The 25,791-nt window shown below is 39.1% G+C and overlaps 1 protein-coding gene across 1 annotated transcript in view; it reads left to right on the top strand.

The window, feature by feature from the left end:
- The first annotated feature begins 1,019 nt into the window (after window positions 1-1,019).
- The window catches only part of LOC113780410 (disease resistance protein RPM1-like), a 41,389-nt gene continuing 16,617 nt past the window's right edge, over window positions 1,020-25,791 (top strand). Inside the window, exon 1 of the mRNA XM_027326212.1 lies at window positions 1,020-1,193. Coding sequence (XP_027182013.1) covers window positions 1,020-1,193 — 174 coding nt within the window. The remainder of the gene's footprint in view (window positions 1,194-25,791) is intronic.

The following is a 25,791-nucleotide window of genomic DNA, read 5'->3' as shown; positions in this document are numbered from 1 at the left end:
ATTCTCAGGTACTATTTAAACATAGCTTCTCGTCGAAACCCCATCATAACTCGATCCCGTAGTCGAGCCCGGAGGAATCGTGTAAACATGAGTTCACAACCGGAACCATCGAATAGGTCCGCTACTACAGCTCAACCTGAGACTGCAAATTTGGGGATCCAGCTAACCGAGATGCTTACTAAGTTTGGTGAGATGGCTACCGAGATGGTGGCCCAAAGGAAATTGATTGATGAGCTTATCAGTAGCGGAGTTCAACCCGAGCCCGTACCCGTCAGACAACCTGAGCAAGAACCATTTCTCATACCCCCGACTCAAACTACTGTTATACCATCTTTCCCTATTCCACCCGAAGCAACTTTCACCTATACCACCACAAATTTGCCATACACCTACCCTCCTAATCCTTCATTTCTTCCTACTCACATGCAAATTCCACCACCACAAGTCGCTTCGAATATGCTTCCTGAGCAGTATACTTTTTATCCCACCGCTACAGAGCCCTTACTGCCAGACCATACTGCCCAAGCTAAACCAGAAATAGGAGAATCTTCTGCTCCCATTGATATGAAGCTGCTCAAGCGCCTAGACCGTTTCGATGAGTTTATGAGGAAAAGTCAGGGGTTGAACAAGCAAGGAGTCCTGGATTACGATGAGCTTTGCCTTTTTTCGAATGTGCAGTTGCCTGAGGGGTTCAAAACCCCTAAATTTAACAAGTATGATGGGACGGGTAATCCCAAAACACACCTCCGACTGTTTGCTAACAAGTTGGGAAAGCCCGTAGACGATGAGAATCTGCCTCTAAGGTTGTTCCCGGAAAGTTTGGAGGGGGATGCACTCGACTGGTATTCCAATCTGAAACCCGAAGAAGTAAAGACCTGGCTTGACTTGTCCAATGCTTTTGTGAGGCAGTACGAGTACTGACACGAACCACATTGGAAGGAACAAAGAGAAGACCATCTGAGGACCACAAGACTTATGCCAAGAGATGGAGGAAAATAGCTGCAAAAGTTGAGCCACCTATGACTGAAGACGAAATCATACGAACTTTCATTAAAGCACATGATCCGCCGTACTTCGAAGAAATCTTCCGCTTGACTGGATGCTCGTTTGCCGCTATTGTTAATAAGCTCGAAGAGTACGATGACTTCGTAAGAGCTGGGAAGATCGTTAATGTCTCTGCCCTCAAATCGCAAGTGGATGCTCTGCAAGGACAAGGGAGTAATGGGAAAAAATCGCAATTCAAAAGAAAGAGGGGGAAACCGCCTTTATTTGGGACCGAAACCCCACACCGAGACCTAAATTTCAACACAGCCCAACATATTCACCACCTTATCCCTACTATCCAAAGCCCCACCCTGTCTATAACACCAATATTATCCACCCCCGACCTCGCCCAAATTATGCCAACCCGCCTACAGCTCCTTTCCAAATATCTCAGCCAAATTTTCAACGAACTCGTCCTCAACCTCCTTACCACCCAAGATTTTCCCCACCAAACAGACCCACCTATAACTATCCCCAACCCACTGAAACCTACAATCAAAGCTGTACCCGAACCTTCACCAACCTAGGCAGGCCTTTGAACCAATTGTATGAGCAATTGAAGGCTGCCAGCAAAATAGGCGTGATTCCCCTTCCATCGTATCCTTATGGCATGCCGGCTAGGTACAATCCACATGCTATTTGTGCCTATCATTCGGGAGCACCTGGCCACTCAACCGCCAATTGTAAAGCCCTTAAGCACAAAGTCCAAGACATGATTGAGGCAGGGGAAATAGTGCTAAGAAAAAAGGGTGAACAAGAACCGAGTATAAGTACAAACCCCTTTCCCAAACACAAGGACACCTTTGAGGCATCCACCTCCAATGACGAAATTTGAAAATCCTGAAGGAGCTCTGCACAATTTGGATGGCCGACTATCTTCCCTCTCGAAGGGAATTTCGATAAATCTAGGGGTTGTCATTTACTAAAGTTCACGAAAACTATTTCTTGCATATGTGAATAGCTTAATGAAAGCATCTTTTGCAATTGAGTTTTTGTCTTGTTTCCGCTTTGATTTGGAGTTTCATGAAATGCACAATTTGTTTTATTTGTTTATTTGATTATTGTCCTGAATTTTTTAATTCTTTAAGATGGCCAAAGATGAAATTATTTGACCCTTTGAATATCACTGTTCTGGAATCTGATGAAGCCATACATTGAAAAATCCCTTCATTAAAAATCCCTTCGTTGAAAATCCCTTCCTTGAGAAAGCCTTCATTGAGAAAACCCCTTCATTGAAAATCCCTTCATTGAGAAATCTCTTCTTTGAGAAACCCCTTCATGAAGAAAGCCTTCATTGAGAAAACCCTTCATAGAAAAAGCCTTCATTGAGAAAACCCTTCATTGAGAAAGCCTTCATTGAGAAAACCCTTCATTGAGAAATCCCTTCATTGAGAAAAAATCCCTTCCCTGCTAGGTTGGAAGCTGATTGGTTAAAGCAGCGTCATCAACGATTGATTCTGATTGATGAAAAACAGCTGAATGCTATGTGCCATGGCCAATGTTGCCAAAACGCATGGCCTGTGTGTAGACACCAAATTTTGAATAATTTTATGTGGCATCTATTTCATGATTTTCATTTTAGATTGCTTGCATTCGTTGTTTATTTTTAATTTTTAGTTTTAGCTTTTAAGTTAAAAATTAGCGTAGAGTTTTTAAAAAAAAAGAAAAGGAAAACATCAAAAATATGTTGTAGTCATTTTGTTTTTATTCAATTCTTTCTTGAAAAGAAAAATTCAAAAAATAGGCTTTAGTTGGATTGGAAAAATGAAAAAAAAAGAGAAAAAGGGAAAAAGGAAAATTTGTTCACAAAAATATGTTTATTTCTTTAAATTCAATCTTTGGGCACATTAATTATTTTTATTAAGTTATTTTGAGAAAAAGAAAATGATGAAAAATGAGAATTTGGAAATTTTAAAAATGGCCTTTTTTGTTTAGTTTCTTTTGTTTAAAATTATTTTTGTTTTGTTATTATTATTATTACCTGGTTTGTGTAATTTTGTTATTATTGTTATTGTTATTTTTTTATTTATATTTTATTTTATCATTATCAAGTTGTGTAAAAAAAAAAAAAAAAAATAATAGCTTGTCGCGGCATGCACGCTGCAATTTTTTGCAGCGTGCAAAGGACATCACAGCAGACAATTGGAGGGCTGGATCTTACAAGGGTAACAAGCCCCTCATCCTCATCGTTGAGAGGAGGGTTTAGGAGATTGGGAAGCTGATATAAAAGAGAAAGAAAAGGCTACAGCCGCAAGGAGGTTTTTTGGAGAGCATCGACAGGCTAAAAAAAACTGAGCGAGGGTTTTGGGGGAGAGAGAGTGAGCGGATAAGAAAACCCGAGAGAAGGCGGAGAGAAAGGGGGTTGGGCATCGAGTGATGGCTAAAAAATCTGAAGGAAGAACAAAGCAAGCAAGAGATTGGCAGCGTGGGTTCTGAAAGAAAAGAAACGAAGAAAGCAAGAGGGAACTTTGGGTAGGCCGAGAGAAAGAGAGAGCTTCATCGTAGGGGGCTGGGCATCGAGTGACTGCGGCAAAGATTTGGAAAGGCTAGTGACGGCTGGGAAGGTTTTGGTGGAGAGCAAAAGAAAGAAACAGAAGGAGAGGTAAAGGCGACTGGGTTTTAGAGGCAGAGGTAGCTACGGGCTAAGTTTCTGGGGGGAGCTAGCCAAGTGGGGATCTGAAATGAAGAAAGTTGCAGCAGAGGTGAGCGGCTGAGTTGAGCAAAAGGGGTAGGAGAGTTCCCTGGCGGCGGAGAGAAAGAAAAACAGCTTTGAGAGCTACGGGAAAAAGGCAGCAAAGAAACTAAGGCTAGGGAAACTGGCGGTGGAAGCAAGAGCCAAGGAGTGACGGCTAGAAAGACTGAGGGAGAAGGAAAGAAAAGCCACACAAAAGTGGCGGTGGTAAAGAAAGCCAGAACCAGAAATGATTTTCTGCAAAAATTTCGGCAGAACAGGCTGGTTTTCGGCACCCCTTGCGGCATGATTATCTCCTTTACAGTCATTTAATTCGTTTGGGTTTTGGTTTCTGCATCAAATACGAAGCCAGGGGAAGGATTTTTGTTCAGAAATGGTTCGCAGAAAGCACCTGGAAAGCCCTTGAATCTGGCTCCCAAATCATCAGCTTGGCTTCGCGGGTGTGGGTTCGAAATCTCCATGAAGCCAATCCAGCAGCCTTTTTACGGAAATTCCTGACCTGATTTTGATCCAAAAGGCTTCATCAGGTACTCTTCTGAACTAGTTTTATAGTCCCTCTCTTTGTCATTTGTTGGTTTAGTCAGCTATCTTTCTTTCCATTTTGCTGCATTTTATGTCCGTGAGCCTTGCTGCGTTTTTTTTTCTTTCATGTCGGTCAATTCGAATTTTCTGTTTTAATCCTGCAGCAAAACGTAGTACTTGGTTTAGATGATGATTGAGATTTGTTTTGTTCGTTTGTTTTGACTCGAAATTTTGATATTCGTTGGGACTTGTTTGCATGACAAAGTGAAAGAATGCCACGGTTGAAGGTTGCAGAAATTTCCAGATTTAGCATGTTTTTTCCCTTCTATGAAATTTTCAATTCTTGGGGTCTCAAAGTGGAGAGAATGCTTGGTGAATTTGTTACTTTAACCCAAGACAAAAATTCTCAGATTCGGTCAGATTGTCTGTGTTGATAAGAAATGGAGGAAGTTGCGGCAGTTTTTTGTTCTTCAAGTGTTTACATATTCTTCCAGAAATTTTGCACGAGATCTTTTCTAAACTTTCTACTTGTTTGGATGATGGTGGGTATGGTGTTTGCGCCTAATTTAAAGTGTGTGTTGGGTTTGAAATCAGAATTTTGAAAACCAGCTGCGCGTTTGGATTTTGTTTCGGTTGTTGAGAGCATCAGAGCAACACATTGCAGAAGTTCTCTTTGCATTTGATTTATATGATTCTGTGTTTTAACATGAAAGTTTTTATGGTGACAAATGAGATTAATGTGTGATTGTATTGCATTGTTGTCTGAGACATTGAAGTGTGGATTGTTTGAGATGATGACTTGGAAAGAAAACCGTAGCTGGAAGTTGCATAAAGCTTCATCACAGAAATTTGTTTGCAGAAGCATTCTTTACGTAGGTGCATGAAGCTTGCATGTAAATGGCTTTCACAAATTGCACTTTGACCTCCCAAGTTCCCTTTTGCTTCACTATGGCCCAATCAATTGCATAATTTCATCAATTTGATCCTTAGTAGTTTTAATTTTTGCAATTTCATCACTTGCTTTGTTTTAATTAATTACCATGCTTTGTTTCAATTGCACTTAATTTATGACTTTAGGAGCTTTATAACCAAGTGAGCTCGTGTCTGCCTATTTTCTTCAATTTTCCCAAATAAATTGGTACCTTGACCATTTCTTTTATTTTGGAGGATGAATAAGTGATTTCACTTCATTGGGGCCCGATTGCAAGGGAGGTAACCTCTATCTCCTTGATTTTCATTTCTCCTACGTGCTCCTATGTGCTAAGTGTGAATTGCATGTCTACTTCGCTTTCCTTACCTCCTTGTGTGCATTTACTTGCTTTTGCTTTTATTTAAGTTTTATGGGGTATGTGTACACCTCTTGGCTTGTAATAGATAGTGCTCGAAGAGCATTTGGTCCATTTTCCCTTCCCCTTTATGCTTTTATGGGGTATGTGTACACCTCTTGGCTTGTAATAGATAGGGCTCGGAGAGCACCTGGTCCATTTCCCCTTCCCCTTGGTTGCTTGCTTTTGTTGTTACGTGTTAAATTGCTTTAGTAGGCTCTTGCATCTAGTCGAGCATGCTAAGTGCTACGTGCTATGTGTTTACGAGCGTTTTGGCATGTCTACCTGCTTTCATAACCATGAATGAATGGAATGGATGAATGTACGTCACCACACTAGTCCAATGCTAGTTGTGGCTCATTAGGCCATCCCTTTTTGTTAGTGCATATTTGCTTGTTCACTACATATCATGCATTTTTCCTTAGTTTTGTCATCTGGCATGCTCCTCGAGCCCCTTTTCCCCTCATTTTAGGATTTTTGCATCTCATACTAGTTATAGGGTACATTTGCGTGAGAGTCCCCTTCCGATAAGGGAAACGAGCGAGTGTGGCTACTCGATAGCCTTAGCACGCTAGTTTCGCCTTCTAATCAAAGGGAAAATCAAGTCACGATTTAGGTCTCCCCGTACCCAATATGCATGAATTCCCTAGGCTCATGCATGCTCAATCCACTCTATCATTACACTTTCACTTTTGTCTCATTTGCACACATGCACCTTTTTATCACCTTCACTTGCACACGAACACTTTTTTTTTTATCTTCACTTGCACACGAACATTTTTACCTTCACTCGCACACGAGTACTTTCATCTACATTTGCACACCTTCACTCTTATCTTATTACTTTTATCATTTTTTTACTTCACACAAACTCACACTTTCACATGGCATGCATCCCACTCATTTTTCACGTCATTTAGGTTTAGGTGTGACCTCTCCAAAAGGATCATTATTGGGCTTCACAATAAATGTGATTAGCACCACTCAACCTTTGAAGAGAAATTTCCCCCAATACCCCTAGGTCTAGGTTTTTGCATTCATATAGACATATCCAATATGCGATACATACCTTGGGTAGAAAAATTAGGAAAAATGGTTCAAGTCACGCAACTAGCTTTGGCTAGGTCGAAGGGGTGCCTTGGATTTTTATCCTTGCCTTCCCCTTCGTCAAATGTGACCCCCGATCCCTCTTTTGGTTACGTAGACCCAAAGTTCTCAAAAAGGGTTTATTTACTTTTTTTGTTCAAAAACAAAAATCATTTTTGGGTGACTTGGTACACCCTAACTCGATACCAAGTGGCGACTCCATTTTCATTAAAAAAACCCTTTTTGAACTTCACTTGGCCAAATCGTCGCATTCTTAAGTCCCATGGCCTTTTACTTTTCATTTCGCACACGTTCACATGTATTTCACACCACACTTCACACACACATCACATCATCACTCGAATCGAAAAGTGGGGCGCGACAGTTGGCGACTCCACTGGGGACTTCCTAAGTGGGTCCGAGCATTTGACTTAGCCATTCGTTTCCTTTTTCTACCCTTTTTATGCATTGCATTTGGATATTAGGGTTGCATTTGTATTTTAGGACTTTTTCACCTCGCGCGCGTATCAAACTTTTCCCTCACTCACGTATGTGTGATTGGTTGATTGGATGTTATTTACTTGATTATCTCGCGCTTGCATTGCATTTGGGGGGGGGTGTGTGTCACCTTTAGAGCCTCGCGTGGTTCTCACCCTTTCCCTCAAAATAGGGGAACACTTCATACGTGCACGTTTACTTGCTTTATCCCATTTTATTTTGTTTTTCGTGGGCGCCATCCCACACCGCCTTGTAGGACTAGGACCGATTTCCTTGGGTAGGCGGATGGTGTGCTCTGCGCCCATAGCGCTACCTAGGGGATCACTCGAGCCACCGACCGAAGGCCCTGGGAGTGATGACCCTTCGCCTTTAGGTCTGAAGGCTTGGGAGCCGAAGCTTTATCGAGTCTAGGCATTAGTGAACCAAACCTCATGCATCCATAATAGCATTTGCCTAGGTTAGAGTCAGCCTCACCCTATTTTAAGCACAATTAGGCACGAGGGAAGGGGTTCCACCCCTTTTATTGGCTTTTATCGTATTTCTTTTCTTAATTGCTCCCAATGTGTTATGTGTACTATCAACTGCACTAACCATTTCATTGTTTCCTTGGTTTGCATTCATGTGCCTTAGCAATAAGAGGCCTCTTTGGCACTCTTTTAGTGACTCACCCACTAGATAGCTCACATGTCTAAATTTCAGTCTTTGCACTTACTTTTCAGTAAATACATTTCATGTTTAGACCTTTTCCCCCCGATGCATTATTTATGTCCTTTAGGCCATGTTTGTCACATATTTACATAGCTTTAATAAACTGGCATCATGCATAAACCATAGAAAGGGAATGCCACATAGGGAATCCCGTGTTTAGGAATAAGCCACCTTGTGTCTCGGATACTTAATCCAATGAGACTTGCACGTTTACATTTTGTACCATCCAAAGGGGGAGTGCACAAGGTAAGGTAGGGTCCGATCATGTTCATAGAGTGATCTTTGGAATATGAGCATCTAATAATCACTTTTTGGCCATTTTCTCAAAATTGGTAAAATTCCCTTGCGTAAAAGGACGTTAATTCGAAGAAAATTCACAAATGATTCCTTATTGTTGAGACGATAAATATAGAGGCCAAATTTTGATTTTAGAAGCTCATAGACCAAGGCATTGTAATGATTTCTTGAAACCACCCAGTGGGCGAATAATTCAATCGATTTTTGAACAAATCATCCATCTTATCCAATCCATTTTTTTTCAATTCATTCAATTTTAGTACAATCTAATCATTTTTGAGTAAATTCATTTCATCCAATTCATTTGACCAATTTACCCTTTTTAGGGTCATCCGGTCGATTCTTCAATAAATCATCAATTCATTTGACCAATTTACCCTTTTTAGGGTCATTTGGTCGATTTTGAATAAATCATCAAATCTTTTGACCAATTTATCCTTTTTAGGGTCATTCGGTCGATCTTGAATAAATCGTCAATTCGTTTGACCATTTTACCCTTTTTAGGGTCTTTTGATCAAATTACCCTTTTTAGGGTCTTTTACCCATTTTTAGGGCAACCGAGCCGATTTTTGAATAAATCAAGTTTCGTTCGATCTGTTTGATCAATTTACCCTTTTTAGGGTGATCTGATTAATTTGGGATAAATTTTATTCAATTCATTTGACATGTTTCCCTTTTTAGGGTAATCCGGTCGATTTTTTAATAAATTATCAATTTCATTTGACCAATTAGGAGTTCAATGTCTAATTTCAAAATGGAAAACCTAGTCGATTTTGAGAAAAGTTGTCAAAACGAATTCCAATCTCTTCGGTAGGAAGTTCGTCAAAGTCAAACCCGTACGTTTTTGCAAGTTCTTGTATCAATCAAAAGTGATCCATCCCTTCGGACGAGGTCCTCATTTTGACAAACGTCTCTTCTCATTCCAATGGGTCAAAATTTTTTCAAATTATTTTTCACTCCATAAGCTGATTGGATCCATCAGGTATTGTATAGTGCCTGCTCTGGAGGATTGCATTTTCATGCTAGGCCTACCCTTGGCATAAAAGGGTTCCCCCATAGGACATGCATACCGATTTTATATTCTTGTTCACTAACTCGGGGTATTTTTCTTTTGTTTCCCCCCTCCCCTGCATTCATAAAAATGTTGCAATAAGATGAAAATATTTCCCTATATTGGATAACAATTTTTGATCCGATAAAGTTTGGAAAGTATTATTTGATTCTTGGGCAGATCCAACAATGGAAACCTGAAAGATCCATTTGAAAGCTCTAGGTTAAGAGCTTCTAAGAGAGTTCATAATTGTTTTCAAGGAAATTTCTGTATATTTGACTTGTTAATATATTTTTGTGTCAAAAGAGAAGGAAACAAAAGGGATATATATGTGGAGCTCTTTAGAAACTTTCTATTCTCATTTGTATCATAATTGAACGAGAAATTTTGTTTCAAACTTTTTCAGCAATAAAATTTTTGGACAATTATTGTTTTGTGTATATTCATGTACATTTCATTCTTTATTGAGCTCATTAAGAGATTTCATGGTGAATTTTAAGAAATAAGCTCAAATTGAGATTTTTCAACCTTTGGCCTGAAAACTCACAAATGTATACACCAGATTGGTGATCCGAGCTACACAATAAGAGTGCTCAAAAATTGAAAGAGGTCATTCAGAAGGCCCATGAGATACCTTTTCTCCTTCACTTAACCCCAAAATAAAATCAGTCACATTGATCGATAAATTGCAAGTTGGGGCAACTTTTGCTTGAAAATGTCCGCTGTGTCTAATCCGATTCAATCACATCTAAGTGAAAGCAAAAATGTGCGTTATCCTTGTTTGTTTTGAAAATTTGGAATGAAACTTCGAGCATTCGTTTCACTACCTATACACACTTTATCATTTGCTTCCCCATTTGAGCCTTTGAAAGAATAATTTCGTTTCAAATAAGTGCCTTAGTGATCACTACCCTTCATTGAAAAATTTTCAAATATCAAAAAAGGGAATGGATTTTCAATGAGCATTTCGTTACTTTGATTGTCATGAAGCGTAAGAATGATACTTTGGCCATCATTTCTACAATCTAAACACTGATCATCCCTTGCATCCTCGTTTGAGCTAAATTGGTGGTTCTTTTCGAGTGCACATATGATCGCACCCCACATTGGGGAAGGAGATTGGGAAATTTTGAAAAAAAAAGAGAGAGAAAAGAGAAAAGCAAAAATGCCAAAAGGAAAGAAAAGAGGGAATCACAAATTGGAGAAGTTTGAATTTATCGGGGATTCAATTTTGGAAAAAGAAAGGGAAGAGATTTGTCCGCGTGGATCGCCAACGTTTCACAAATATGGATGAACAAGGGTCTTCCTCAATCAGTTAATTCAGATACATGCCAAAAATTTCCCATTAACGAAAGTTTCCTTTCGGAGTTATTGTAAGGAACGGAATACAAGTCAGGCCATCTTCTTTTCCAATCAAACATTCTATCCCTAGCTATCCTTTTTGAGCCTTCAGAATAAATTATTTCGTTTGGCAACCCCTGAGAATCGCAAACCCCACACTGGGGGCAAGTTTGTGTTGAAAAAGAAAATTTCAAAAAGTGAAAAGCAACAAAATCAAAAGCAAAAGAAGAAAAGAGAACCTCAGTTCAAAAATAAACTGGGGCAAATTTCAAAGAATGGCAAAAAGCCGAAAAGGCAAAAGAAAAGAAAATGAAAGTGAAAAGCCTCAATTGAGCATAAATTGGGGCAAATTCTGGTTTAACCCTAAAATAGGGTTGGTAACAATGCGATCTCAGATTTTTCAAACTGCTTTTGAAATCTGCCTTCAAGCCTTAACTTGCCTAAACACCCCGCCTGACCCCATTACAAAAGCCAAAAGTCCTGACTTCTGTTCTTTGCAATGGCCTTGTCAAGGAAATCTCTGATGCCGGAAATTTTAGCTGTATTTCTGAATTGATTGGGTGTGAGGTTGACACTGCTCTTCATATGAAACCCCGCGAGGGCAATTTTGAAAAAAAGAGAGAAAAAAAAAGGGGAAAAAGCGAGCGAATGCAAAAGAAAAATGCAAAAAGATTTGATGCTGAAAGTCCCTGGTGAATGATGAGGGAAAAGTCAAAATCCAAAATCTTGAAATCCAAAATGAGGGAAATTTTTGAGGAAAATGCGATCTTCGGTGCAATGTCCTTGAACGACTTATCTTTTAACTCTCGTTTCAAGCCAAATTACAAGCTAATAAAGTCCATCGTTGACTTATTCTTTCATGACAATCCAAAGTGAGGATTATGCTCGTAAGAAATCCATCAATCATTTGTGATCATGGGAGTATAACCAGTTTTCACCGGTTTAGCTATCGTTTCTACCCATTTTGTTGCAAGCCTGTCAAGCTTGTATGTTGACTCAGTTTTCTTGGCATATAAGGGTGACAAACTATTTTGCTTTCATGAAGACGTGATATCGAATCATCACAAAATGAGACAAATCTTGACCTCCCATCTTCCTTTAGCCATTTCCAAATCAAAAATATAGTCACTTGATTGGTCCTGACAGATGAGCCAACAAGAAGTGGTGACCCACTACCCAAAGCACCGATGCTAAAAGTGAGGGAGAAATCTTCTTGAATTTGGTGTTATCTTGGAAATATTCATCATGAATTTTGCTATATGAGTTTAAGCAAGACATTTCAATTTTCTTCACATGCTATGCTTACTTTGTTCAAACAAATGAAGCGTCATCCAAGCAAAATTTTTTGAAGTCAAGTGAGCCCATACTGGGGCAAATTTTTGTTTATGAGATTTCACAAAATAAGCCCACACAGGGGCAAATATTTGTGTAATCCAATTGAGGATTTCGTCCAAGAATCAAATAATGTATTTTTTCAAGTCAATCACGCTGCCCTTTTCATGAAAATTTGAATGCATGAAAGCCCCCTGTGCAGGTATTCATAGTTGAAATCGACGAAAGAGCATCTGGCGATGTGGAAGGCCGACGCCGAAGAAAGAGAAGAAAGAAGGGAAAGAGAAGGCCCTACACTGGGGCAAATTATTTTTTGAAAAATTCTCTCGAAAAATCAGAAAATTCAAAAGTCAAAAATCAAAAATCAAATTCAAATTTTTGTTACTTGGAAAATCAAATTTCTTGATTCCTGACAAATCAAATTCAAGTTCTTGACCAATTGGATGGTAGGACTGGGTCTTATCCCGCTGACCATTCACTTTATCACGTTGGGCCTGGATGTCGTGCCGCCAACCTCACTTTATCATGACAAAATTTTATCAAAAAACATTTTCGGGTCAGTCCCATGATCAAAAGCATTTCCGGGTCAGTCCCATGATCAAAAGCATTTCCAGGTCAGTCCCACGATCAAAAACAGTCAGTCCCACGATCAAAAGCATTTTCGGGTCAGTCCCATGATCAAAATCTTATTCGTCAGTCCCACGATCAAAACATTTTCGGGTCAGTCCCACGATCAAAAGCATTTCCGGGTCAGTCCCATGATCAAAATCTTATTCGGGTCAGTCCCACGATCAAAAGCATTTCCGGGTCAGTCCCATGATCAAAATCTTATTCGGGTCAGTCCCACGATCAAAAGCATTTTCGGGTCAGTCCCATGATCGAAAGCATTTCCGGGTCAGCCCCATGATCGAAAGCATTTCCGGGTCAGTCCCACGATCAAAAGCATTTCCGGGTCAGTCCCACGATCGAAGGCATTTTCGGGTCAGTCCCATGATCAAAAGCATTTTCGGGTCAGTCCCATGATCAAAATCTTATTCGGGTCAGTCCCACGATCAAAAGCATTTCCGGGTCAGTCCCATGATCAAAATCTTATTCGGGTCAGTCCCACGATCAAAAGCATTTTCGGGTCAGTCCCACGATCAAAAGCATTTTCGGGTCAGTCGATCAAAAGCATTTCCGGGTCATCCTTATTCGGGTCAGTCCCACGATCAAAAGCATTTTCGGGTCAGTCCCACGATCAAGAGCATTTTCGGGTCAGTCCCGCGATTCAAAGCCTGTTCGGGTCAGTCCCGCGATTAAAATCTTATTCGGGTCAGTCCCACGATCAAAAGCATTTTCGGGTCAGTCCCATGATCAAAAGCTCATTCGGGTCAGTCCCACGATCAAGAGCATTTTCGGGTCAGTCCCACAATTCAAAGCTTATTCGGGTCAGTCCCGTGATTAAAGCCTGTTCGGGCCAGTCCCATGATTTGAATTTTCTATCTCTAGTCAATCCCAATTTTATATTTCTGTCCGGGTCTATCCCGTGGGTCTATCCCAATTTTACATTTCTGTCCGGGTCTATCCCGTGGGTCTATCCCAATTTTACATTTCTGTCCGGGTCTATCCCGTAGGTCTATCCCCATTTTAAATTCCTGTTCGGGTCAGTCCCGATTTCAAAATTCCTGTTCGGGTCAGTCCCGTTTTAAATTTCTGTTCGGGTAAGTCCCGTATTATTTTTCATGTTCGGGTCAGTCCCGTATTAGAATTCCTGTTCGTTGGAATCTTTCGCAGCCGAATAACACAGGTAAGTATTTGGTGTCTACTTCTTTGTCTCAAGTTTTTTCAAAACTCAGACAAAGAGGGGCAAACTGTAGACACCAAATTTTGAATAATTTTATGTGGCATCTATTTCATGATTTTCATTTTAGATTGCTTGCATTCGTTGTTTATTTTTAATTTTTAGTTTTAGCTTTTAAGTTAAAAATTAGCGTAGAGTTTTTAAAAAAAAAGAAAAGGAAAACATCAAAAATATGTTGTAGTCATTTTGTTTTTATTCAATTCTTTCTTGAAAAGAAAAATTCAAAAAATAGGCTTTAGTTGGATTGGAAAAATGAAAAAAAAAGAGAAAAAGGGAAAAAGGAAAATTTGTTCACAAAAATATGTTTATTTCTTTAAATTCAATCTTTGGGCACATTAATTATTTTTATTAAGTTATTTTGAGAAAAAGAAAATGATGAAAAATGAGAATTTGGAAATTTTAAAAATGGCCTTTTTTGTTTAGTTTCTTTTGTTTAAAATTATTTTTGTTTTGTTATTATTATTATTACCTGGTTTGTGTAATTTTGTTATTATTGTTATTGTTATTTTTTTATTTATATTTTATTTTATCATTATCAAGTTGTGTAAAAAAAAAAAAAAAAAAAAATAATAGCTTGTCGCGGCATGCACGCTGCAATTTTTTGCAGCGTGCAAAGGACATCACAGCAGACAATTGGAGGGCTGGATCTTACAAGGGTAACAAGCCCCTCATCCTCATCGTTGAGAGGAGGGTTTAGGAGATTGGGAAGCTGATATAAAAGAGAAAGAAAAGGCTACAGCCGCAAGGAGGTTTTTTGGAGAGCATCGACAGGCTAAAAAAAACTGAGCGAGGGTTTTGGGGGAGAGAGAGTGAGCGGATAAGAAAACCCGAGAGAAGGCGGAGAGAAAGGGGGTTGGGCATCGAGTGATGGCTAAAAAATCTGAAGGAAGAACAAAGCAAGCAAGAGATTGGCAGCGTGGGTTCTGAAAGAAAAGAAACGAAGAAAGCAAGAGGGAACTTTGGGTAGGCCGAGAGAAAGAGAGAGCTTCATCGTAGGGGGCTGGGCATCGAGTGACTGCGGCAAAGATTTGGAAAGGCTAGTGACGGCTGGGAAGGTTTTGGTGGAGAGCAAAAGAAAGAAACAGAAGGAGAGGTAAAGGCGACTGGGTTTTAGAGGCAGAGGTAGCTACGGGCTAAGTTTCTGGGGGGAGCTAGCCAAGTGGGGATCTGAAATGAAGAAAGTTGCAGCAGAGGTGAGCGGCTGAGTTGAGCAAAAGGGGTAGGAGAGTTCCCTGGCGGCGGAGAGAAAGAAAAACAGCTTTGAGAGCTACGGGAAAAAGGCAGCAAAGAAACTAAGGCTAGGGAAACTGGCGGTGGAAGCAAGAGCCAAGGAGTGACGGCTAGAAAGACTGAGGGAGAAGGAAAGAAAAGCCACACAAAAGTGGCGGTGGTAAAGAAAGCCAGAACCAGAAATGATTTTCTGCAAAAATTTCGGCAGAACAGGCTGGTTTTCGGCACCCCTTGCGGCATGATTATCTCCTTTACAGTCATTTAATTCGTTTGGGTTTTGGTTTCTGCATCAAATACGAAGCCAGGGGAAGGATTTTTGTTCAGAAATGGTTCGCAGAAAGCACCTGGAAAGCCCTTGAATCTGGCTCCCAAATCATCAGCTTGGCTTCGCGGGTGTGGGTTCGAAATCTCCATGAAGCCAATCCAGCAGCCTTTTTACGGAAATTCCTGACCTGATTTTGATCCAAAAGGCTTCATCAGGTACTCTTCTGAACTAGTTTTATAGTCCCTCTCTTTGTCATTTGTTGGTTTAGTCAGCTATCTTTCTTTCCATTTTGCTGCATTTTATGTCCGTGAGCCTTGCTGCGTTTTTTTTTCTTTCATGTCGGTCAATTCGAATTTTCTGTTTTAATCCTGCAGCAAAACGTAGTACTTGGTTTAGATGATGATTGAGATTTGTTTTGTTCGTTTGTTTTGACTCGAAATTTTGATATTCGTTGGGACTTGTTTGCATGACAAAGTGAAAGAATGCCACGGTTGAAGGTTGCAGAAATTTCCAGATTTAGCATGTTTTTTCCCTTCTATGAAATTTTCAATTCTTGGGGTCTCAAAGTGGAGAGAATGCTTGGTGAATTTGTTACTTTAACCCAAGACAAAAATTCTCAGATTCGGTCAGATTGTCTGTGTTGATAAGAAATGGAGGAAGTTGCGGCAGTTTTTTGTTCTTCAAGTGTTTACATATTCTTCCAGAAATTTTGCACGAGATCTTTTCTAAACTTTCTACTTGTTTGGATGATGGTGGGTATGGTGTTTGCGCCTAATTTAAAGTGTGTGTTGGGTTTGAAATCAGAATTTTGAAAACCAGCTGCGCGTTTGGATTTTGTTTCGGTTGTTGAGAGCATCAGAGCAACACATTGCAGAAGTTCTCTTTGCATTTGATTTATATGATTCTGTGTTTTAACATGAAAGTTTTTATGGTGACAAATGAGATTAATGTGTGATTGTATTGCATTGTTGTCTGAGACATTGAAGTGTGGATTGTTTGAGATGATGACTTGGAAAGAAAACCGTAGCTGGAAGTTGCATAAAGCTTCATCACAGAAATTTGTTTGCAGAAGCATTCTTTACGTAGGTGCATGAAGCTTGCATGTAAATGGCTTTCACAAATTGCACTTTGACCTCCCAAGTTCCCTTTTGCTTCACTATGGCCCAATCAATTGCATAATTTCATCAATTTGATCCTTAGTAGTTTTAATTTTTGCAATTTCATCACTTGCTTTGTTTTAATTAATTACCATGCTTTGTTTCAATTGCACTTAATTTATGACTTTAGGAGCTTTATAACCAAGTGAGCTCGTGTCTGCCTATTTTCTTCAATTTTCCCAAATAAATTGGTACCTTGACCATTTCTTTTATTTTGGAGGATGAATAAGTGATTTCACTTCATTGGGGCCCGATTGCAAGGGAGGTAACCTCTATCTCCTTGATTTTCATTTCTCCTACGTGCTCCTATGTGCTAAGTGTGAATTGCATGTCTACTTCGCTTTCCTTACCTCCTTGTGTGCATTTACTTGCTTTTGCTTTTATTTAAGTTTTATGGGGTATGTGTACACCTCTTGGCTTGTAATAGATAGTGCTCGAAGAGCATTTGGTCCATTTTCCCTTCCCCTTTATGCTTTTATGGGGTATGTGTACACCTCTTGGCTTGTAATAGATAGGGCTCGGAGAGCACCTGGTCCATTTCCCCTTCCCCTTGGTTGCTTGCTTTTGTTGTTACGTGTTAAATTGCTTTAGTAGGCTCTTGCATCTAGTCGAGCATGCTAAGTGCTACGTGCTATGTGTTTACGAGCGTTTTGGCATGTCTACCTGCTTTCATAACCATGAATGAATGGAATGGATGAATGTACGTCACCACACTAGTCCAATGCTAGTTGTGGCTCATTAGGCCATCCCTTTTTGTTAGTGCATATTTGCTTGTTCACTACATATCATGCATTTTTCCTTAGTTTTGTCATCTGGCATGCTCCTCGAGCCCCTTTTCCCCTCATTTTAGGATTTTTGCATCTCATACTAGTTATAGGGTACATTTGCGTGAGAGTCCCCTTCCGATAAGGGAAACGAGCGAGTGTGGCTACTCGATAGCCTTAGCACGCTAGTTTCGCCTTCTAATCAAAGGGAAAATCAAGTCACGATTTAGGTCTCCCCGTACCCAATATGCATGAATTCCCTAGGCTCATGCATGCTCAATCCACTCTATCATTACACTTTCACTTTTGTCTCATTTGCACACATGCACCTTTTTATCACCTTCACTTGCACACGAACACTTTTTTTTTTATCTTCACTTGCACACGAACATTTTTACCTTCACTCGCACACGAGTACTTTCATCTACATTTGCACACCTTCACTCTTATCTTATTACTTTTATCATTTTTTTACTTCACACAAACTCACACTTTCACATGGCATGCATCCCACTCATTTTTCACGTCATTTAGGTTTAGGTGTGACCTCTCCAAAAGGATCATTATTGGGCTTCACAATAAATGTGATTAGCACCACTCAACCTTTGAAGAGAAATTTCCCCCAATACCCCTAGGTCTAGGTTTTTGCATTCATATAGACATATCCAATATGCGATACATACCTTGGGTAGAAAAATTAGGAAAAATGGTTCAAGTCACGCAACTAGCTTTGGCTAGGTCGAAGGGGTGCCTTGGATTTTTATCCTTGCCTTCCCCTTCGTCAAATGTGACCCCCGATCCCTCTTTTGGTTACGTAGACCCAAAGTTCTCAAAAAGGGTTTATTTACTTTTTTTGTTCAAAAACAAAAATCATTTTTGGGTGACTTGGTACACCCTAACTCGATACCAAGTGGCGACTCCATTTTCATTAAAAAAACCCTTTTTGAACTTCACTTGGCCAAATCGTCGCATTCTTAAGTCCCATGGCCTTTTACTTTTCATTTCGCACACGTTCACATGTATTTCACACCACACTTCACACACACATCACATCATCACTCGAATCGAAAAGTGGGGCGCGACACTGTGTTCATAACAAAAAGGTCCTCCACTGATCCTTTGGAGAAGGGGGACAAAGAGCTAAAGCGAGTTTTGCCAATGAAAGATGAAGTCAAAGGTAAATTTGCTTCAAATTGGCAAGGCTCATTGGTTGTTCAAAAGGTGTTGCTGGGCGGTGCATTTGTTCTAGCATAGATGGATGGACAAACATTCCCTCAACCTATCAACTCAGACATACGTAAGAAGTTCTTTATTTTTTATTATGCAAATTTCTTTTTGGAAATTATGCAAGGGGCGAGACAAAAGTCAGGCCATCTTCCTTTCCAATCAAAATATTTCATCCCTAGTCATCCTTTTTGAGCTATCAGAATAATAATTTTTCGTTTGGCAGCCCCTGAGAATTTCAAACCCCACACTGGGGCAAATTTATTTTGAGAAGAGATGATCAAGAGGAAAAAGAAGAAGGAAAACCCCACACTGGGGCAAATTTATTTTGAAAGAGAGATGATCAAAAGGCAAAAGAATAAAGAAAGCAGAAAACCCCACACTAGGGCAAATTTAGTTTTAAAGGAAAATGCAAAAGTGAGGAAATGCAATGAAAAATGCAAAGAGAGAAATCCAATCAAACTGGGAAATATTTTCCTCAGTTTCGTTCAAAATTGGAAATAATTTCAAAATGATGCAATCTCAGGTTATTTCACACCTCTCTCATCAAAATTTGCTTTCAAGCCTTAACGTTTCTTGAAAACAGCCCACCTGAGCTCATTACAAAAGCCCAAAGTCCTGGCTTTCGTCACTTGTTGTATTTCTATTGGGAAGTTTGCTAATCAACTGGCAAGTGATGTCCATGATGCCTTCGCTTAAGTTTATAAGGGAAGCGCATTTTACTGATGCCAGCAATCTTCAACTTACATTCCTGTGTCGATTATGGTCGAGCTCTTCCATTGCTTCCTTAGGTAAAAACCCGAAAGGGCACCTCAAGAGAAAAGAAGAAAAAGAAGAAAAGAAAAAACAAAACAAAACAAAACAAAAGGAGGTGGGGGGCAACTTTCGTGAAAACCTGAAAGGGCGTCAAGGTAGGTTTCTGCAATGAGTGAGCACGAGGAGGAGCAGCTGGTGACTTGATTCATTTGGGATTTCTCTTCGTGATACTTCTACCAGTGTCGAATTCCGGAACAAAGATGTCCAGGGATTCGACTATGACATCCGTTGGCCAAAAACTGTGTCACTTTGTAAAAAAACATTCTTTTGCAAATACATTCTTATGAAACTCATTTTTCCTCAATTGCTTGTATTCATGGCATTTTGCAGGATTAAGCACAGTTAGTTGTGTTTTGCATTTTTTTGCATATTCATTCCTGCATGACATGTGAAGTTACCTTGCATGCATCATTTTTGGGTCATTGAATTTTGGTGAATAACAATCCCCGTGGTTTATTCGAAACATACTTGGGTTCAGTCCTCTTTTGAAAAGGGTTAAGGTTCAGCAAAGCCAGTTACGCAGGCTTCACAATATGGCAAAATGCATACCCGGTCAGTCTGGGAAAAGCAGAAACGTTTGGAAGTGACAAATCCAACTAAGTCAGATGCCGCAGTAAAAGTTGGCGAAAGCATCAAAAGACTCATGTTTACACGATTCTCAAAGGCAAACAAATCAAATGATGGTGGCACTTTTCTTTGTCCTTTCTCTTTTGCAGAAAATTTCGTGCATTGGTGAAAACAGTCACACTTCGCACTGGGGCCAATATCGGAAAGGATTCTCCAGTGAACAAAGACGGATCGAAAATGTCACAAGCAAATTTGCTCAAAAGGTGCAACAACATGGCAATACAGAATCAACTATAGGCGCAGATGCAAAGACTTAACCTCTACGGGGGCAAAACTTTGAGATCCTTTTCAGGTAAGTATATTAGAATGTCATGATTTAAATTTTTGTTCGGGTCAGTCCAATGATTTTAAAAGTTTGTTCGGGTCAGTCCCATGATTTTAAATTTTGTTCGGGTCAGTCCCATGATTTAAAGTTTGTTCGGGTCAGTCCCATGATTTTAAATTCTGTTCGGGTCAGTCCAATGATTTTAAAAGTTTGTTCGGGTCAGTCCCATGATTTAAATTTTGTTCGGGTCAGTCCCATGATTTTAAAAGTTTGTTCGGGTCAGTCCCATGATTTTAAATTTTGTTCGGGTCAGTCCCATGGTTCAGTCCCATGTTTTAAATTTGTTCGGGTCAGTCCCATGATTTTAAAGTTTGTTCGGGTCAGTCCCATGATTTAAATTTTGTTCGTCCCCTTTTAAATTTTGTTCGGGTCAGTCCTGTTTTAAATTTCCTGTTTTGGTCAGTCTCATTTTGAATTTTTTTTTGTTCGGGTCAGTCCCGTTTTAAATTTTGTTTGGGTCAGTCCCATGATTTTAAGTTTTGTTCGAGTCAGTCCCATGTTTAATTCCTAATTCGGGTTAGTCCCATGATTAATTTCTCGTTCGGGCCAGTCCCATGATTAATTTCTTGTTGGGGTCAGTCCCCTTTTAAATTTTTTGTTCGGGTCAGTCCTGTTTTAAATTTCCTGTTTTGGTCAGTCTCATTTTGAATTTTTCATTATGTCAGCCCCGTTTTAAATTTTGTTTGGGTCAGTCCCATTTTAAGTTTTGATTCGGGTCAGTCCCATTTTAAAATTCTTGCCTGGGTCAGTCCCATTTTGAAATTTTGTTAAAAGGGGTCAGTTATCATTTCAAAAACGGCAGTCATTCGAGTAGCTGCAGCCGGATAACCACAGGTAAGTATTTGGTGTCTATTTCTTTGTCTCAAGTTTTTCCAAAACTCAGACAAAGAGGGGCAAACTGTAGACACCAAAATTTTAGCCTTTCTTTTTATTTATTCTAGGTGATTTTTGTTTATTTATTTATTTTATTTTTACTATTATTTCTTTGCTTAATTTATCTCATTCTCATTTTTTGTTAAGAAAATTGTTTTTGTTAATTAATCCACTGAAAAACAAAGAAGATCATCAAAAAAAAAATTTATTTTGTTTTATTTTTTAGTATTTGTCTAATTTATTCAATTTTACTTAATTTGTTATTTTTCGTTATTTTTCTTTTTAATTAACTGGTTCATTTGGAAATGAAAAAGGAAAAGAAAAAAAAACAACAACAAAAAATCAAATCAGGCTTGTTTCAAGTGAAAAAAAAAAAAAGGAAAAAAAGAAAGAGCGCAATTCCATTTCTTTTCCCATTGTTTTGTCCATCATTTTTCTTTACCATGGGATGATTTTAACTCCATTCCTATTTGGCTCTCATCAACACCCTTCATGCGAGGGTTTAGAGAGTTGGGTTCTGATATAAAAGGAAAAGGCAGCCAAGGTTTTGAAGGAGGGGGAGGATAGAAAAATAGCGGCTAGGGTTTGATAGAGGAAGAGAGAGGAGAGGAACGGCTGATGAAAGGAAGAGTTTGACGGCTGAGTTGGAGGGAAACCGAGAGAGAGCTAGGAGAAAGGATCGGGTAAAGAAACAGGAGCAAGTGAGGAAGCTCGGCTGAAAAAAAGAAACTAGAGAAGGAGGGACTGAGTGAGAACTTCAAAGGCTACCGAGGGGGGAGGAGCGATAAAGCTAAGGAAAAGTCTAGGAGGAAGTAGTGAAACTAGACAAAGAGGAGAAGAAATCCAGAGGCCAGAATTTCAAGCCCGCGTTTCTTCACCGAAGTCTGCAAAATTCATCCTTTTCGAGTCCTGTTGGGGCATATTCAATCTCTTACGGGTTCCTGCTGCAGATCCAAGTCCTACAGCAATTGAAATAGGTAATTTCCAATCTTTTCTCTGTTCGCTTTAAGATTTGGGCTGCAAAGTTAGCTTCGTACATCCGACCAAGCTGCCTGTTCCTTGTTTTGTTGTTTTGTTGTTGATGGAACTATCATGGCTATGATTCTTTGGTCCGGTCAGAATTTTTTTTAAGAAAAATGGAGTCTTGCTCGAATCTGTTCATGAAATCTAGAGGCATTGCTTTATTCTCTTGTCTGCTTTTGTGTCTTTATGATGGCCTGGCATGATATTTTTTTCTCTTCACGGTGATCTAGCTGCTAGCATTTGGCCTGGGGTCGAAACATTTGGAGCTCATTTGAGCCCTGTAACTCAGAACCTTTAAACCCGCATGATTACCAGTAGGGAAAGGGAAAGTGAATCTTATTTTGGTGTTCATTTTTCTTGTTCATTTTATGGTTTGGAATCTGATACCTTAAAGAGTTGGAGTTTGAATTTTCAGCAAGCACTCACGGCTGTTTTCCTGCGTCTTCTTGAAGCCGAAGACAAAGTGCCGTGGGAAGAACAAAAATTTCCAGCCTTGCATGTGTTTTTTCTGTTAAATGTTTAAACCCATGACACGTTTAGGCATCTTGTTTGTCTCAGGGTCTGAGCTTAAGAATGTTTTCTTGAACGTTTTAGATGGCAAATTCAGACCAAAGTTAAGGATGGTTTGCTGCACTACGTTTATAGCTCATGAAGTTAACAGCTTCTAAAGCTGTCGCATAGCAGCCCATTTGCATGATAGCTTTTGTTAGCGTTGCATTCGATATGAGTTCTGTATACGTGATAGAGTATTTGGAATGATAAGTTTGGTAGGAATATGAGGTTGGTTTTTTCGTTTTGAGAGGTTTGTGAATCTGTTATGCAAAAAATTGCTGAAGCTTAAAAGCATTGAAAAAGCTGCAGAGAACTTTGTTGTTTTCCTTTTCCGTGACCATTCACTAGGCTTCAGCCTCTTCTAATTTGTTAGTTATGTCTTGTGTGGAAAGGGGGCAGTGGAAGATGGGTTTGAGTTTGCATGTTTGAGTCCTTAAAACACTTGAATCATGTTCGAATACTTTGCTGAAAATGAACAACCAAATTGCCGATCCATTCTTGTATATTTTTCCAGAATTTTTTGCATGATCTCTTTCTAAGATTTCCACTTGTTTCGATGGTAGTGATTATGTAGTTGCTTAGCCTAAAGTTGTAGGGTTGGTTTTGAAAATGTCTAATCAAAGTTGTAAGTAAGAAATCTGCATTTGGAGACGGAAAGTGCAGCAAAGTTTTTGGTTGCAGCCATTTCATCCGTAGTCTTGCATGAAGCATTTTCAATGCTTGCATAATTTCCTCCTATGTCTTTGCTTGTTTGGAGGTCAAATTTATGTCTTGTTGTTTAGTTTAAGGTTTTGGATGTTAGATCAAGAGAACTTTGGTTAAGGTATGTGTTTGAATCTGAATCTGGTGTTGGAAAGTGAAGCAAAGAATGTAGCAGTTTTGTTGGTCTTGTTGCAGAAAGCCTTCTACGTGATTGCATGGTTTTGCATGCAAAACAACTTCTGAAAATTTCACTTTACTCCTCTTGGCTTCTAGTAATGCTAAAAGGCCCAATTATGTTCCAATTTCTTGCAATTAGGTCCTAGAGTAATTGCGTTCTGAACCATTACTTGACCTTATTGTTACTCTTGGATCTTTGAAGTTCTCAAAATATTTTAATTGGACTTGAATGATGGGTTAATGTTTGCAATTGGGTCCTTGGTAGTTTTCTATTTTTGAGATATGATCAATAATTTACTCTTCTTGGAAATTATGCATTATTTGATTTCATTTAAGTTGAAATTGGGAGGGATTTGGTGATTTTATTTATACTTGACTATTTAATTGGTGTCTTGACCCTTTTATTGTTTTGAAGCTATTTTTCCTTCATTTGATTACCATTGCAAGGGAGGTACACTCTATCCTTTATTTTACTTTACTTGACCCTATGTGAATCTTATGTGATTTATGTGCTTAATTGCATGCCTTTTGATTGTGTTCATGTTATTTATTTATTTTATTCGTTTTAGTTTATATATTTATTTTAATTTTGAAAGGCATTTGATGCCAAGGTTGTAATAGCTAGATTATTTAATCATTTTATTCCGCCTCCCCTCTTAGATTGTAGTAGGCTTCCCCCGAATGTAATAGTTAGGGCTTTATTAGCTTTATTTGCCTTATGTGTGTTTTGCATGTCTATGTGCTATGTGTTACCGCTTTCTTAGAACGTGCATCTAGATATCATGCCTATGTGCTATGTGTCTTATGTGATTTACGTGTTTATTTGCTTTATTTTGCTTTATCTGATTTTTTTAGACTGTAATAAATGCATGTCATCACACTAGTCCAATGCTAGCTGTGATTCCTTTCCCGTCACCACACTAGTCCAACGCTAGTTGTGGCTCTTTGTTCCGATTTCCCACTAGTCCAATGCTAGTGAGGATTCATAGACATGGGCTAGTCCAATGTTAGACCCTTAGGGACCTCCCTCGTTAGATCATGTTTGTATGATTACACTACACTTCATGCATATTTTTCCATTTTTTTAGGATTTTTATCATTTTCACATAATATTTTCCCTTATACGTATATCCCTTATCCCTAAATACATACCCCTGTGTATGGTACACAACATTAGAATTGCATTTCATTTTAGAATTAGGATTAGGGTAGTGCATTTGCTTGATTAGATTAGGGAATAACCCCTTGAATATGGGATATGGACGAGTTTAGCTCTCTAGCCTTAGCACGCTCGTATTCCCTCTATTAAAGGGAAAATTGAGTCACGAACACTAGTCCCCCGCACCCGACATGATGCAATCCTTTAGGTCACGTATATTTGTATAATTATTTTTATTCTCCTTTTCTTTTCTTAGAGTCTCGTATTTTTACATTATTCGTGACCTCTCCAAAGAGTCACTATTGGGCATCACAATTAATGTGATTGGCACCATTCGAGCTTTGAAGAGATATTTTAACCGCCCGATACCCTCTTAGGTCTAGGGTTTGCATTCATATAGTACATCCAAATGTGATAAATTTTTAGGATAAATAGTACATCCAAATGTGATAAATTTTTAGGATAAATAAAGAAAGTCTTTGACTAAATCACGCAACTAGTCTTGGCTAGGTCGAAAGGGTGCCTTGGATTTTTATCCTCGCATTCCCTTTCTTCAAATGTGACTCCCGAACCTTTTTCTTTGATTTACGTAGGCTTGGAGTCGTTTAAAAAGGGTTTTTCTATTTTTTCTTTAAAAAATTTATTTTTAGGTGACTTGGTACACCTTAACTCAATACCAAGTGGCGACTCCGATTTTTATTTCAAAAACCCTTTTTAAACTATTATTTTGGGTCAAACGTCGTATTTTCAAGTCCCATTTAGACCCGTGCTGTTTATTCATTTTTCAAATCAAAAATTCACTTTTAAACCATTTATTTTTCTTATAAAAAATGGGGCGCGACACAAAAGGGTTACCTCTAACCCTAGATGAGAAATCTGATTTTCCACCACAATTCCTCCAAAAAGCTCCACAAGGTGATGTCTTTCTCCAAGCTAGAGTGATTTTCCAAGAACTAGAAGATTGGATGAAGTTTTGCTAGCAAGATGGAAGCTTGAAATGATGAGTTTTCTTCTTCCTTTTCCTTTGCTGGTTTCGGCCGACCAAGAGAGAAAGAGAGAGTGTTTGGTAGGTATGAATCTTGTCTTGGAAACTTTGAAAAAATTGTGGCCAAGAAGCTTTGCAAAGTCAACTTCAAATAGTGTCGTGCGCGGGTTTCGTAC

This window comes from Coffea eugenioides, chromosome 8, assembly GCF_003713205.1.
Source record: "Coffea eugenioides isolate CCC68of chromosome 8, Ceug_1.0, whole genome shotgun sequence".
In the NCBI taxonomy this organism is placed as follows: domain Eukaryota; kingdom Viridiplantae; phylum Streptophyta; class Magnoliopsida; order Gentianales; family Rubiaceae; genus Coffea; species Coffea eugenioides.
Note: the sequence above shows the minus strand (reverse complement) of the source record. Positions and strands in the feature narration are given on the sequence as shown.